Source organism: Saccopteryx leptura, chromosome 9, assembly GCF_036850995.1.
Source record: "Saccopteryx leptura isolate mSacLep1 chromosome 9, mSacLep1_pri_phased_curated, whole genome shotgun sequence".
Taxonomy (NCBI): domain Eukaryota; kingdom Metazoa; phylum Chordata; class Mammalia; order Chiroptera; family Emballonuridae; genus Saccopteryx; species Saccopteryx leptura.
Window position 1 is genome coordinate 41,550,305 of NC_089511.1, and position 15,770 is coordinate 41,566,074.

General features: G+C 42.1%; 1 protein-coding gene across 4 annotated transcripts; it reads right to left on the reverse strand.

The window, feature by feature from the left end:
• Window positions 1-242: 242 nt before the first annotated feature.
• On the reverse strand, window positions 243-15,735 carry LOC136380508 (uncharacterized). 4 transcript variants are annotated; one of them, XR_010746961.1, is made up of 3 exons: window positions 15,489-15,735; window positions 12,539-12,624; window positions 243-3,402 (listed from the first exon to the last, which is right to left on the reverse strand). XR_010746961.1 is itself a non-coding variant. In XM_066348378.1 (3 exons), the coding sequence occupies exons 1-3, from the start codon at window positions 15,681-15,683 to the stop codon at window positions 2,894-2,896; spliced, it is 708 nt and encodes a 235-aa protein (XP_066204475.1). In that variant the 5' UTR covers window positions 15,684-15,735; the 3' UTR covers window positions 243-2,893. The 4 variants fall into 4 exon arrangements, 1 of the variants encoding a protein (XP_066204475.1); XM_066348378.1 differs by having other exon boundaries at window positions 15,571-15,735; XR_010746962.1 differs by lacking the exon at window positions 243-3,402 and adding an exon at window positions 11,853-12,104 and having other exon boundaries at window positions 15,571-15,735.
• Window positions 15,736-15,770: the final 35 nt, after the last annotated feature.

Below are 15,770 nucleotides of genomic sequence, written 5' to 3' on the forward strand. Positions count from 1 at the left end.
CACCCCTTCCCCTCTCCTTCCTCTCTCTCTCTCTCTTCCCCTCCCGCAGCCGAGGCTCCATTGGAGCAAAGATGGCCCGGGCGCTGGGGATGGCTCCTTGGCCTGTGCCCCAGGCGCTAGAGTGGCTCTGGTCGCGGCAGAGCAATCGCCCCCTGGTGGGCAGAGCGTCGCCCCCTGGTGGGCGTGCCGGGTGGATCCCAGTCGGGCGCATGCGGGAGTCTGTCTGACTGTCTCTCCCGGTTTCTAGCTTCAGAAAAATACCAAAAAACAAAAACAAAAACAAAAAAACCCACCATGAATATGAAAAAGTTAGCCATAGCTTAAATCTTACACAACTGCAGGAAGTTCACGTTAGATGGGCACTCTTCAGATGAAATTCTTGTAAGAAGAAATTTAGCTATATCTATTTATACACCACCAAACAATTCATATTAAAGAAAGGAAAATTTGAAGGTGAACAGATCAGGATTTTAACTTTGGGAAATGCTACTTACATGAAAGAATTCCAACCACACCGAGATTATAATGGTAGAATCTGTAGGCACCCTGCTAGAATCTGTAGGTCAATAGCCTCAGCTAAGGTCCCAGTGACTATCTTACTGAGCCAACTTGGGCCTCTAGTCGTCTTCAGATGCCTGGCATCCAATTGCAATCACATGACAGACCCCAAGCAATAACTGCTCTGTTGAAGCCTTCTCAAATTCCCGACTAGAAAATGGTTACAGCTTTTGAATTGAATCTTATAGATTAAAAGAAAGGGGGAAATCTTGTTAGTATCTATTTATATTATAAAAATAAAGTTATGACTATTTGGATTCCAGAGTCAATGAGCAACAGTGTGGTGACTACTAGGTAATTTTGGTGCATGAACAAAGTCAATGAAAGATTTGGCTATAGTTTTAGTTAACAATTACATACCTAAATAATAGCTAAATGAAGCATCCATATATGTTTCTTCTTTCTCATTTTCTGGAAGTAAATTAGACTTATGAACCTGGTTAGCTTACCTGTGGAACTGAATACTTCCCTAAACTTGGTGGCTCAGATGGCAAGATAGGAGGAGCTTAATTCAAGGTTGCAGTTCTAGATGTAAAAACTAAAAACAACAACAAAATCCCTTTTAAATGTAAGTGGAAAATGGAATAATGAATGGGATGAAGTTTTCTCATTTTAGAAATTTTACATCCAAATTTCTCTGAAATTGATCTGGAAGTTTCTGGCTGAACTGACTGAGTTCTACAAAATCCTTTTAAAGTTCTTCCATTGAGGACTGAACATAAGTGTGAACATATTCTTCCCCAAGGCTACCACAGGCAGGTTTTGAAAACAAGACCAAGAATGCATCAGCAGTTCTGGATTCCCCCTTTTTTCTTGAAATATTCACAAATCTCCTCAAAGACTGACCAAGAAAAGTACACATTTCAGCATGAGTCTGTGGCTGGATTTTGGTAAGTTTTGCTTCAAGTATTTCAAAATGAGCAGTGGGGATGTTGGTGTTCAGTGTGTTAATTCTGCTAAAAGATTTAATTTTTGAAAAAATTTTTGTTGGTCCAAAATCAGAGTTTTTCTGTCATTGGTGTTCCAAAATCAGTTGTTCTGTCCATAAATTCCACTGAATACAGGTGTTTTGTTGTGTTCTGACAGCCAAGGAACCTCGGTATATAACAAAACACTGAATGGCATTCAGATCTTCAAAAACAATGGCAAACTGGGATCAAATGTACTGTTTTTCACAATGGTCATGCTGACAGTAAGGCTAAAGTTTTCCAGTAGATTATGGTCAGGTCATAGAAGTCGATGCTTGTTGACGAGACTGCTGATGTACATCTTGAATGCCAGTTTTCTTAAATTTTTGCTGAAAGCCCAGATATAAAACATGTCATTGCTGGGAGGAGACAAGATGGCCACGGAGTAGGAGGATGTTCCAACTCCCACATCCCAGAACCAAAGTGGGTTACAACTTAATTTTGAGAACAGTCATCTTGAAAGACCAACTTTGGACTTAACTAAGAGGTTTCTATAGCCAAGGGTCATCAAAGAAGCCACAGTGAGACTGGTAGGAAAGGTAGAGACGTGGAAAGGGCCTCCCCACTACCGGGAGCGAGTGGCGGCCTGGAGGGACTCTCGCAGTGGGGAGGGTTGCCGGGCGACTTTTGGGTTCTCAGCCCCAGAACTGGAGTCCCAGCCTACAGCCTTGGAGCCTGGAAGGGGCTTATGGACTATGTGGCTGAGAAAAGAGACTAGATACTGATTGGGAGGAGACAGAACTCTCGGACTCCGTCTTAAAGGGACCACACAGCCTCGCTCACAGCCACCTGCCCAGGGCTCCAGGAGCAGGGAGCACTGGGATGACTGGAGTTGCCAGGGGAGAGTGTAGTCTCAGAGGCAAAGGGGAAGACACTTTGAGGAATGGCCATCCTAACACCTGGACCGAGACACTCCCCAAATTTAAAGTGAACATTTTTCCTGGGAGCAACAACACCAGCAAAGGGAAGAAATTACCCCGCCTACTGGAGGCTCTCCTGCCCCAGTCAGAATAAAGAGGCGCATAGAGGCAGGCAGTACCTTAGGGACACAGGTAGTGAGTGCTGCGGTCTGTGCTACACCCTCCACACTGTTGAGTGCTTGGGGGGGGGGCAGGGGAGCACAGCTGCAAGGGTTAGGGTGGTCCAAGCAAGTGCACATGGGCCTTCCCGTGTAGGCGGAAGCTGAAGCAGCTGCTGTGGAGCTCGGAGCTTGGGCACAATCTCACCCATGGCTTGAGCCCAGTCATGGCAGCAACCACGAGGGCAGTCCGAGCTGGCACACGGGCCGCCAGTGGAGGTGGAAGCCAGGGTGGACGCTGCATAGGTCTGGGCTCATGCAGAATTCCGCCTGTGGCACGAGCCTGCCCCTAGCAGTGGTGGAGGCCGTCAACCTCGGAGGCAGTCCGAGCAGGCACGTACAAGCCTGAGGTCAAGGCAACTGCAGGGGCGGTCCAAGTAGGCATGCAAAGGCCCACTTGAGGAGGTGGAGGTTGCAGTGGCCGCTGCAGAGATCCGAGCTCAAACACAATCCCACCTGCGGTGCAAGCCTTCCTTTGCCGGCAGCTAAGGCCTGGGCGACCTCGGAGGCAGTCTGAGCGGGCACGCGCTAGTCCTCCTGCGGAGGTGGAAGCTGTGGAGGCTGCAACTGTGGCCCGAGTGCACACGCTCAAGCCCGAGGCCAAAGCGACCGCAGAGGCAGTCCACGCAGGCGTGCGCAGGCGGGCCGCAGAGGCAGAAGACACAGCAGCTGTGGAAGCAGGCTGGTGCCGGCAGCGCCAGAGCCCAAATACCTGAAGCAGCGGCAGCAGCAGCAGCAGCAGTGGGCTGGCGGACAGACCACACCCACTGGACCCTTGTGGCCATACTCTTCTGAGTGCTGAAAAAGAAGAAAAAAAAAAAAAGAATTCTGGATAGAATGACACCTGAGGTTAAGGGGCAAGCCACATCCAATACTATACCTAATCACTGAACTACAGTACTGAGCCCAACAAGTAGCCAGCAATAAGAGGCAGCAGAAAGCAGATCTCAGGGGAACTTGAACTTTTAAAAGAATTTCCCCCAGGCCAACAGTAGAAAAAAGCTAGCCTAGGAGTGCATCTGATATTTACAATGGCACCTGGGTGGGCCCAGCAAATGCAGCCACAAGATCTGGATCACCTGTAGCTCCAAAAAGGTTGATAAGAGCCCATCATAGGCAGTGACCCCCACTAATCTGTGCCAGGCTCCAACCAGGAAGGTCAAGGGCAGGCACATCCAGTGGCCAGATATGGAGAGCATCAGTTCAGGACCTAACAACCCTTGTAAGAGTGGTAGCTTAAGGAAAGGCTCCTCACACCTGACCCAGCTAAGACATAGAAAATGCCGACACAAATAGCAAAAAGAACAGTGATAGCAGATAAGTAGCCCACAGCAGATTACAAACAACAGCTGATGCTAACCCAAGAAGACCTAGAAACCACACAATTGAAAATTGGAGGCACACAATACCAATCCTAGACTCAGCTAGCTACACAACACACCCAAAGGAGGAGTCTATACACAGATAAAATGAGAAGAGAAATGCAATCCAAACAAATCAACAAGAGAAATCCCCAGAAAAAGAACTGAATGAGATAGGAATAAATTACCAGATGCAGAGTTTAAAATAATGAGTGTTAGGATGCTCAAAGATCTTAGAGCAACAATGGATGGACATAATGAGCACCTAAATAAAGAGATAACAAAAATCAAAAAGGACATTGAAATCATAAAAAAAAGAACCAGTCAGAAATGACAAATATAATATCAGAAATGAAGACTACACTAGAAGGAATTAAAAGCAGGCTGGATGAAGCAGAGGATTGAATCAGGAATTTAGAAGAAAAGATTAACAAAAGCACGGAAGTGGAACAGCAAAAAGAAAAAAGGCTCAAAAAGTCTGAGGAAACTCTGAGAGCTCTGTGACAACATGAAGATAAACAACATCCATATCATAGGGGTTCTTGAAGAAGAAGAGAAGAATAAGGGATAGAGAACCTGACTGAAGAAATCATATCTGTAAACTTCCCTAAATTGATGCAGGAAAATGTCACACAAGTTCAAGAAGCACAGAAAATCCCATTAAAGAGGAACCCAAGAGACCTACACCAAGACACATCATAATTAAAATACCAAAGCTAAGAGATAAAGAAAGAATACTAAAAGCTGCAAGAGAAAAGCAGTCAATCACCTACAAAAGAACCTCCATAAGGATGACATCTGACTTCTCAATAGGAACACTTGCGGCCAGAAGGGAATGGCAAGACATATTCAAATAATGCAGAACAAGAGCCTACAACCAAGACTTCTTTATTGAGCAAGGCTATTGTTTAATATTGAAGGAGAAATAAAAATCTTCCCAGACAAAAAAAAAAAAAAAAGCTCAAGGAATTCATTACAACCAAACCAATGCTGCAAGAAATGTTAAGGGGCCTGTTGTAAACAGAACAAGGGGGGGGGGGGAATCTAGTAAAAGAGGAATGTAGATTTAAAGAATAAAATGGCAATAATTACATATCAATAATAACTTTAAATGTAAATGGATTAAATACTCCAATCAAAAGACATAGGGTAGCTGCCTGGATAAGAAAACAGGACCTGTACATATGCTGTCTACAGGAGATGCACCTCAAAACAAAAGATACACATAGACTGAAAGTAAGAAGATGGAAAAAATATTTCATGCAAATGGAAATGAAAAAAAAAAAGCTAGGGTAGCAATACCTATATCTGACAAAATAGACTTTAAAACAAAGACTATAGTAAGGGATAAAGAAGGTCACTACATAATGATAAAGGGAGCAATCCAACAGGAAGAGATAACCATTATAAATATCTATGCACCTAATATAGGAGCACCTAAATATATAAAGCAGATTTTGGTGGACATAAAGGGAGAGATCAACAGCAATACTATAATAGTAGGGGATTTCAATACCCCACTAACATCAATGGATAGATCTTCAAGAAAGAAAATTAACAAAGAAACAGCAGAATTAAGAGACACACTAGATCAACTGGATTGAATAGATATCTTCAGAACCTTCCACCCTAAAGCAGTGGAATATACATTCTTTTCAAGTGCTTATGGTACAGTCTCTAGGATAGACCACATAGTAGGGCATAAAACAAGTCTCAACAAATTTAAGAACACTGAAACCATATCAAGCATCTTCTCTGACCACAATGGCATGAAACTAGAAACCAATTAAAATAGGAAAACTGAAAAACACTCAAACACCTGGAAACTAAATAGCATGTTATTAAACAATGAATAGGTCAACAATGAGATCAAGGAAGAAATCAAAAATTTCCTTGAAACAAGTGAAAATGAGCATACAACCTCTCAAACTCTGTGAGACACAGCAAAAGCCGTCCTAAGAGGGAAGTTCATACCATTATAGGCATACCTTAAGAAGGTAGAAAAAGCTCAAAAAAACAATCCTGCAACTAAAAGAACTAGAAAAAGAACAAGTAAATCCTAGAGGAAGTAGAAGAAAGGAAATAATAAAAATCAGAGCAGAAATAAATGACATAGGGACTAAAAAAACAATACAGAGGATCAATGAAACCAAGAGCTGATTCTTTGAAAAAGTAAACAAGATCAATGAACCCTTACCCAGACTCACCAAGAAAAAAAGAGAAAGGACTCAAATAAAATTAGAAATGAGGGTGGAGAAGTAACAACGGACACAGCAGAAATACATGCAAAGATTTGTAAGAAAATACTATGAAGAGCCCTGGCCGGTTGGCTCAGTGTTAGAGCGTCAGCCTGGCGTGCAGGAGTCCCGGGTTCGATTCTGGCCAGGGAACACAGGATAAGCACCCATCTGCTTCTCCACCCCTCCCCCTCTCCTTCCTCTCTGTCTCTCTCTTCCCCTCCCACAGCTAAGACTCCATTGGAGCAAAGTCGGCCCGGGCACTGAGGATGGCTCTATGGCCTCTGTCTGCCTCAGGTGCTAGAATGGCTCTGGTTGCAACAGAGCAATGCCCCAGATGGGCAGAGCATCGCCCCCTGGTGGGCATGCTGGGTGGATCCCGGTTGGGCGCATGCAGGAGTCTGTCTGATTGCCTCCCTGTTTCCAACTTCAGAAAAATAAAAAAATAAAATAAAATAAATTAAAAAAAAAAAATACGCCCTGGCCGGTTGGCTCAGCGGTAGAGCGTCGGCCTGGCGTGCGGGGGTCCCGGGTTCGATTCCCGGCCAGGGCACATAGGAGAAGCGCCCATTTGCTTCTCCACCACCCCCCCTTTCCTCTCTGTCTCTCTCTTCCCCTCCTGCAGCCAAGGCTCCATTGGAGCAAAGATGGCCCGGGCACTGGGAATGGCTCCTTGGCCTCTGCCCCAGGCGCTAGAGTGGCTCTGGTTGTGGCAGAGCGACGCCCTGGAGGGGCAGAGCATCACCCCCTGGTGGGCAGAGCATCGCCCCTGGTGGGTGTGCCGGGTGGATCCCGGTCAGGCGCATGCGGGAGTCTGTCTGATTGTCCCCGTTTCCAGCTTCAGAAAAATACAAAAAAAAAAAAAAATACTATGAAGAACTGTATGCCAAAATATTTGACAACCTAGGTGAAATGGACAAATTCCTTGAAAAATGTAATCTTTCTAAAATCAATCTGGAAGAATCAGAAAACCTAAATAGACTGATTACAACAAATGAGATCGAAATAGTTATCAAAAAACTTACATCAAACAAAAGCCCTGGGCCAGATGGCTTCACAGGTGAATTCTACCAAACATTCAAAGAAGAACTAACTCCTATCTTTCTCAAGCTATTTAAAAAAATTCAAGAGGAGAGAAAACTTCCAAGCTCCTTTTATGAGGCGTGTATAATTCTGATTCCAAAACCAGGCACATATGAAAAAGCAATCAATGAACAACTAAGGTGCTGCAATGAAGAATTGATGCTTCTCATCTCTCTCCCTTCCTGTCTGTTTGTCTGTGTCCCTTTCTCTGACTTTCTCTGTCTCTGTCACACACACACACACACACACACACACACACACACACACACACACACACACAAACAAAACCTAGCTTGGTACTGGCATCAGAACAGGCATACAGATGAATGGAAAAGAACAGAGAACCCAGCCTGACCTGTGGTGGTGCAGTGGATAAAGCGTCAACCTGGAAATGCTGAGGTTGCCGGTTCGAAACCCTGGGCTTGCCTGTTCAAGGCACATATGGGAGTTGATGCTTCCAGCTCCTCCCCACCTTCTCTCTCTGTCTCTCTCTTCTCTCTCTCTCCCTCTCTGTCTCTCTCTCTCCCTTTCTCTCTCCTCTCTAAAATGAATAAATAAAATTAAAAAAAAAAAAAAAAAAAAAAGAACAGAGAACCCAGAAATAAACCCATATCTATATGGATAATTGATATTTGACAAAGGAGGTAAGGGCATACAATATAGTAAAGATAGTCTTTTTAACAAATGATGTTGGGAAAACTGGACAGGTACTTGCAAAAAAATGAAACTAGACCACCAACTTACACCATTCACAAAAATAAACTCAAAATCGATAAAAGATTTAAATGTAAGTCATGAAACCATAATCATCTTAGAAGGTAACATAGGCAGTAAGCTCTCCGACATCTCTTGCAGTAATATATTTGCTGCTTTATCTCCACAGGCAAGTGAAATAAGGGACAGGATGAATAAATGGGACTATATCAAACTAAAAAGCTTTTGCACAGCTAAAGACAATATAAACAAAATAAAAAGACAAACCACACAATGGGAGAACATATTCGACAATACGTCTGCTAAGGGGTTAATGACAAAAATTTATAAAGAACTTTTAATACTCAACACCTGGAAGATAAACAAGCCAATCAAAAAATAGGCAAACGAAATGTATAGACACTTCTCCAAAGAGGACATACAGATGGCAATAAGCATATGAAAAAATGTTCAATGAAACTAATTATTAGAGAAATGCAAATTAAAACCACAATGAAGACAATTGGACTTTGGGTGATGGGAATGCAGCATAATCAAATATCAAAATAACCTAGAGATGTTTTTTCTGAACATATGTACCCTGATTTATCAATGTCACCCCATTAAAATTAATAAAGAAAAAGAAAAAAATACCACAATGAGATACCACCTCACACCTGTCAGAATGGCGCTCATTAACAAAACAACACAGAATAAGTGCTGTCGAGGATGTGGAGAAAAGGGAACCCTCCTGCAGTGCTGGTGGGAATGCAGACTGGTGCAGCCACTATGGAAAACAGTATAGAGATTCTTCAAAAAATTAAAAATGCAACTGCCTTTTGACCCAGCTATCTCACTTTTAGGAATATATCCTAAGAATACCAAATCACTGATTCAAAAGAAGACATGAGTCCCATGTTTACTGCAGCATTGCTTACAATAGCCAAGATCTGGAAACAGCCCAAGTGTCTGTCAGGGGATGAGTGGATTAAAAAGTAGTGGTACATAAACACAATGGAATACTACATGGCCATGAAAAAGAAAGAAATCTTACCTTTCGCAACAACATGGATGGACCTGGAGACTATTATGCTACGTGAAATAAGCCAGGTAGAAAAAAAAAATTTTATGACCTCACTCATTTGAGGAATCTAATTAATGAGAACTGAGGAACAGATTAGAGGCAGAGGCAGGATCAAAGGGACCAGAGGGAAAGCAGTCAGAGGGAAAAGGGATGAGAGGATGGGATCAGAGAAGGAAAAGAAATTAAGTGATATTATGAATACATAACACAGCATTATAGAGAGCAGGACAGCAAATCCTAGAGGGAAGGAGGGAAGGTGTTAGGGGGAGAGGGCAAAAGGGGTATCAAGGGGAACACGGGTGTGGAGGGAGATATATTCAGCAGGACACTTGAATCTATGTAAACACAATAAATTAAAATCAATAAAAATAAATTAGATATATACAACTTAAAATCTGCGATACAGTGAGACCGAGAAAAGTGAACTGTGATATGGTGAGGGATGACTGTATTTTCTCCTAATTTGGCCTAACTCATGGTGGTGCAGTAGAGTGTCAACCTGGGACACTGAGGTCCCAGATTCAAAACCCCAAGGTCACCGGTTTGAATGCAGGCTTACCAGCTGGAGCACAGGGTTGCTGGCTTAAGTGTGGGATCATCCACAAGATCCCATGGTCACTGGCTTGAGCCCAAGGTCACTGGCTTGAGCAAGGGGTCACTGGCTGAGCTGGAGTCCTCGGTAAAGACATGTATGAGAAGCAATCAATGAACAACTAAAGTGATGCCACTATGGGTTGATGCTTCTCATCTTTCTCCCTGTCTCTCTCTCTCTCAAAAAAAAATATTTTCTTTCAATTTGTAAGTTGTCTTCCAACTTTATATTTTTAATGTAGTCAAATCTTTGACTTTTTTAGTTTTATATTTTCTTTTCTTTCATCTGTTCTCTGAGTCATAGAAAGTTCTTTCTTATACTGAGGTTAAACGGGAATTCACCCATGACTTCCTCTAGGACCTATTTGGTATCATTTTTTATGTTTATATCCCTGATCTATTTGGAGTTTATTCTTGTGGTATAAAATTTTTTTTTTCCAAATGCAAAACCACTTTCCCCCCTGTATGGTTATATTTTAACTTTTTTATTTTGAGGTCGTTATAGATTTTTATACCATTTAAAGAAATAATATAGATTCCCATATCACCATCCAGTTTCCTTCAATAACCTCTTGTAAAGCTGTATTACAATGTCATGACCTAAGACATTGATATTGATACACTCCACAGACCTTATTCACATTTTGCCAGTTTTACATGCACCTGTTTGTATGTCTGTATATATTTAGTTCTGTGCAATTGTATCACATGTGTAGAGTCATGTGATCATCTCCATCATGATTCACATGATTTACAAGGATCCCTTGTGCTTCCCTTTTATAGCCATACCACCTCCTCTCCCCTAGCCCCTGGAAGCCTCTAATTCATTCTCTATCTCTATATTTTTGTCATTTTAAGAACATTATATAAATGGAATCATGCAGTTTGTAACTATGAGATTTGCTTTCTCGGTCAGCATAATTCCCTTGAGGTCCATGTAAGTTGTTGTGTCTCAGTGGTTCATTCCTTTTTATTGCTAAGAGCTTTTCCATGGTATAGATATACCCTACCTTGTTTAACCAGTTACCTGTTCAAGGACATTTGAGTTATTTCCAGCTGTTGGGACTATTACAAATAAAGCTACTATGAACATTATCTATAGGCATTTGTGTAAATATAAGTTTGCAATTCTGTGGGATAAATGGCCAAGACTGCAGTTACTGGGTTGTATGGGAAGCTATGCACTTACTTTTTATTGTGAAATGTCACTTATTTCAATTTTGTTCATTCTAGCTCGTGGCTAAAGAAATTATTCCACTGTCCATAAGAATTAATGTTTGCCTGACCACGCAGTGGCGCAGTGGATAGAGCATCGAACTGGGATGCAGAAGACCCAGGTTTGAGTCCTTGAGGTCGCCAGCTTGAGCGCGAGCTCATCTGGTTTGAGCAAAGCTCACCAGCTTGTACCCAAGGTTGCTGGCTCAAGCAAGGGGTTACTCGGTCTGCTGAAGGCCCATGGTCAAGGCACATGTGAGAAAGCAATCAATGAACAACTAAGGTGTCGCAAGGAAAAACTGATAACTGATGCTTCTCATCTCTCTCCGTTCCTGTCTGATGGCCCTATCTATCCCTCTCTTTGACTCTCTCTGTCTCTGTAAAAAAAAAAAAAATGTTTGCAGCATCATTGGTCATGAGTGGAATGCAAATTAAATCTAAATGTACCACTACATGCCCCCTAGAATGGTTTAAATTCAAAAGACAATAATAATCTCAATGATGTAGAACAACTGGAATTCTCATACATTGTAGGTGGGAGTATAAGTTGCAAAAATCACTTTCAAATACTATTTTGCAATATCTGTTAAAGCTAAATATATGTGTACTTTCTAACCCAGCAATTCAATTTCATATATTCACCAAAATACTGGTACAAAAATGTTCACAGCAGCTTTTCTCACAATGGTAAAAAACTGGAAACAACCAAAATAAACCATCAACAGGAAAATGGATAAAGTCTGGTATATTCAAAGTAAAATATATGTTAAATTGCAATTACTGCTAAGTACAACAATATGGATGACTCATAGGTACAATGTTGAATAAAAGAGGACACACACCAAAGTACATATCACTGGGATTCCATTTATAAAAAGTTCAAAACCAGACAAAACTAATCTACTGTGATAGAGGTCAAAATAATAGTTAACTCTGAGGTATAATTAAATGGAATAGACATGAGGGAGACTTTGGTATGTTGAAAAGTTTTTATCAAATGATTGTAGCATGGGTTTATAAAACAAATCATCGAGCAGTGATTTTAAGATCTGTGCTATATATTGTACAACAGTCTTATTAAAAATGAAGGCAAAGGAATTACACATGCTCAACTCTTGCCAGATGACTCAGTTGGCTGGAGCATCATCCCCATGCACAAAGGTTGTAGGTTTGATCCTCAGTTAGGGCACATACAGGAACAGATGGATGCTTCTCTTCCTCTCCCTTCCTCTCTCTCTAAAATCAATCAATAAAATTTTTAAAAAATATTTAAAAACAAAAAATCTGCGCCCCCCAAAAGACATTACACACTCACAGAATGGCAGATCTATGTTTTGAATTCACATTTTTTGAACTATAATACCACTTCTCTTTCTATCCTGGTTTTTGCCACAGAAGCCCATATTTTATTATATTTAGTGAAACCTGAACATGAGCAATTCATTTAAATTAACGTACCTCCACTAGACTGATAGATTCAAAAGATTGGTGATACCCAATATTGTAGAATAGACACTCTTGTAGTATCTTGCATGTTGGTGAGAACTTTTTTAAAGATTTTATTTATTAATTTTAGAGAGAGTATAGAGATAGAGAGAGAAAGAGAAAGAGAGAGAGAGAGAGAGAGAGAGAAGGGGAAAGAGTAACTCATAGTTGCTTCCTGTATGTACCTTGGACGCGGCAAGCCCAAGATTTTGAACCAGCAACCTCAGCATTCCAGGTTGATGCTTTATCCACTGCGTCACCACAGGTCAGGCTGTTGGTAAGAATTTAAGCAGAACAATTGATAAAGATGTATAAGCAGGTTTAAACTATGAAAGCCTCATTCTCAACCATATTGTTGAGACTCTGTCCAAAAGATATAATTATACATGTGCACAAAAAGGAGTATGCAGCAAAACACTGTATAATAAGAGGGAAATGCTGGAAAAAACTTAAATACCTTACAATAAGGAAATGTTTAAATAAATGATAGCACATCAAGGAAAAAATGTAGTCAAAAAATTATGATATGGTTTCTAATTTGGTGACATGAAGACTTGTTTGATGTATTTTGTTAGATGAAGAGGTGGATTATAAAACAGTATTGTGGTATGATTCTGTTTTGAATGAGAAAATCCTATATGCCTATATAACCCTGTGTCAGTTCACAGAGAAACAGGTGAAAAGATTTGGGAAAAAAATGTACAAAGAAGCTGTTTCTAGGTGATCTTTAAGCTTTTCTGTATTCTCTAAATTTCTGAATTAAGGATTTTACCAATTTAACAGAAAAAAATAACAGAGCTAATCTCTCCTTCTTTGAGGGCAGAAGAAATAATAGGAGATGTGTGTATGCCACATGGAGTGTGGTGTGGTGGCAGTTTGAATTCTAGCCAAAGTGACCTGAACTTTCTTCCTAGATGTGAAGCCTTTCAGATGAGTGACTCAAATACTACCGTAAAGATCCTAAATTTTGAATCCTAAGATTTTATACACAATGGATCTCTTGTACTGGTTAGCCCTTACTTACCTAGGCTCAGACTTCTTGTTACCAACCTATACACCAACCATTGTTCCAACAAGGAAATATATGCTTTGGAAATTAATTAGTTAATAAACCCTGCACATAGCAAGAGAAATGATACTTAGGCCTGATGCGGCTATGCAGAAATTCAGACCATTCCCTTGATCCTCAGGTAGAAAAGGAAGTTGAAAAAGTAATGTGAGGCCCTGGCCGGTTGGCTCAGTGGTAGAGTGTCGGCCTGGCGTGCAGTAAGTCCTGGGTTCGATTCCAGGCCAGGGCACATAGGAGAAGCACCCATCTGCTTCTCTACCCCTCCCCCTTTCCTTCCTCTCTGTCTCTCTCTTCCCCTCCCGCAGCTGAGGCTCCATTGGAGCAAAGATGGCCCGGGCGCTGGGGATGGCTCCTTGGCCTCTGCCCCAGGCGCTAGAGTGGCTCTGGTCGCGGCAGAGCGACGCCCCGGAGGGGCAGAGCATCGCCCCCTGGTGGGCAGAGCGTCGCCCCCTGGTGGGCATGCCGGGTGGATCCCGGTCGGGCGCATGCGGGAGTCTGTCTGTCTCTCCCTGTTTCCAGCTTCAGAAAAAAAAAAAAAAAAAGTAATGTGAAGGATCGGGATGCCCATTTCCACCTCTAGGAATCTTAAACCAACCTTTCAGAAAGTTAACTAAGAACCTTAAATAAAGAGGTACAATCCCTAATGAGTCACAGTGAAGAAAGTAAAATGGTTCCAGAATGCAAATTTTGAATTGGGAATGGGAAAAGAGCTATTGTAATCAGGGAGACACAATTGATTAAATAAATGCATTTAGGTCCTATATCACAGTGTTCCTCAACCTTTTTTGGGCCACGGACTGGTTTAATGTCAGAAAATATTTTCACAGACCAGCCTTTAGGGTGCGATGGATAAATGTATCACGTGACCGAGACAAGTGTCAAGAGTGAGTCTTAGACGGATGTAACAGAGGGAATCTGGTCATTTTTAAAAAATAAAACATCAGACTTAAAAATAAATAAAACGGAAATAATGTAAATTATTTATTCTTTCTCTGCGGACCGGTACCAAATGGCCCATGGACCGGTACTGGTCTGCGGCCCAGGGGTTGGGGACCACTGCATATCACAGCTTTGAACAAATACCTCTGACTGGGATGAGGTAACTCAACAGAAGTCAATGCCACACTCCGGAGTCTATAGACTCCTAAAATGACTGGAACCCATGTCCCTATACGGTCCTAGAAGGGAATGTAAAGTTTGGTAAAGACACTGGAGCTGGACAACATGGAGAAAGTTGCTCAGGAAAGTTTTTGGTTAAATAAATTACAAAATATCCATGGAATAGAATATTAAGACAAATGCAGAACTGTAGAAAATAATGAAAGATATAAAATATTTATAAGATACAATATCAGTAGAGAACTCACTTTGCAAAACAGGATGACCAATATGATTATATAAATAAAACGTGATAGAAAAAAGACTCTAGAGTTAAACACCTATTTCAGTTACCGATTGTTGTGTAACCACCCCAAAAGTTTGTGGCTTAAAACAAAAAGCATTAATTACCTCATTATTCTGAGAGAAGCAGAAGAAAAGGAAGCAGCAGGAACCCCGGAATAGAAATCTTAACAAAGGAGAGAACCTAAAACTGGCCCTAAAATTGGCCCGTTGGCCAGGGACACTCACTCCATTGACACTGTGTTAAGCAGGATGCTGGGAACTGGAGGTTGGGGGTGCCATGACTAAGGCAGCTCAGGCCTGGTTTCAGTACAGGTTAACTCTGGTTAACACAGGCATCCTTATTTTCAGGGACAGACATACTCTCAGGGAGATCTGCAACAGAAACTCTCAGTCCCAACTGTTAAGACCAGAAGTGCAGATATGAAGCTCCACTCCAGTGACACAACCAAACTACTAACCGATCACTGAGTAAAAGTCTTTCTCGTCGCACTGTCTTATGATGGGTGGTCTCAAATCCCACCCGACCCCATACACTACATGACAGCTAACCACGGTCATTCAAAAAGTTCGGCATCCAGGGCACAGACACACAAGCACAATCACACACTCTTCCCGGCCTCATCACCACACACACCCTACTTGTCATAGTCACAAATGCTTACACTCATTTCAACCCGCGCACACAGGCCTGCGCTCCGGAGTCCTCAACCCTGACTGCGCCCTAGGTGCCGCGGGCTACCTCACCGGGAGCGCCTGCCGGGCCCGGACTCCTCGGTTACCACTAGAAATGCGAGGGTTTGACGACTTTTGCAGGGGAACCAGAAATGAACCAAGATCAAAGCTCTTCTCCACAGCATCTCGGGGGCAGTGGGAAATGTAGTTCAAAGCCGGAAAGGCCGGATGTACAGCCTCGGCTGCGGCGACCCAGCCGCGGAGACTCTTGG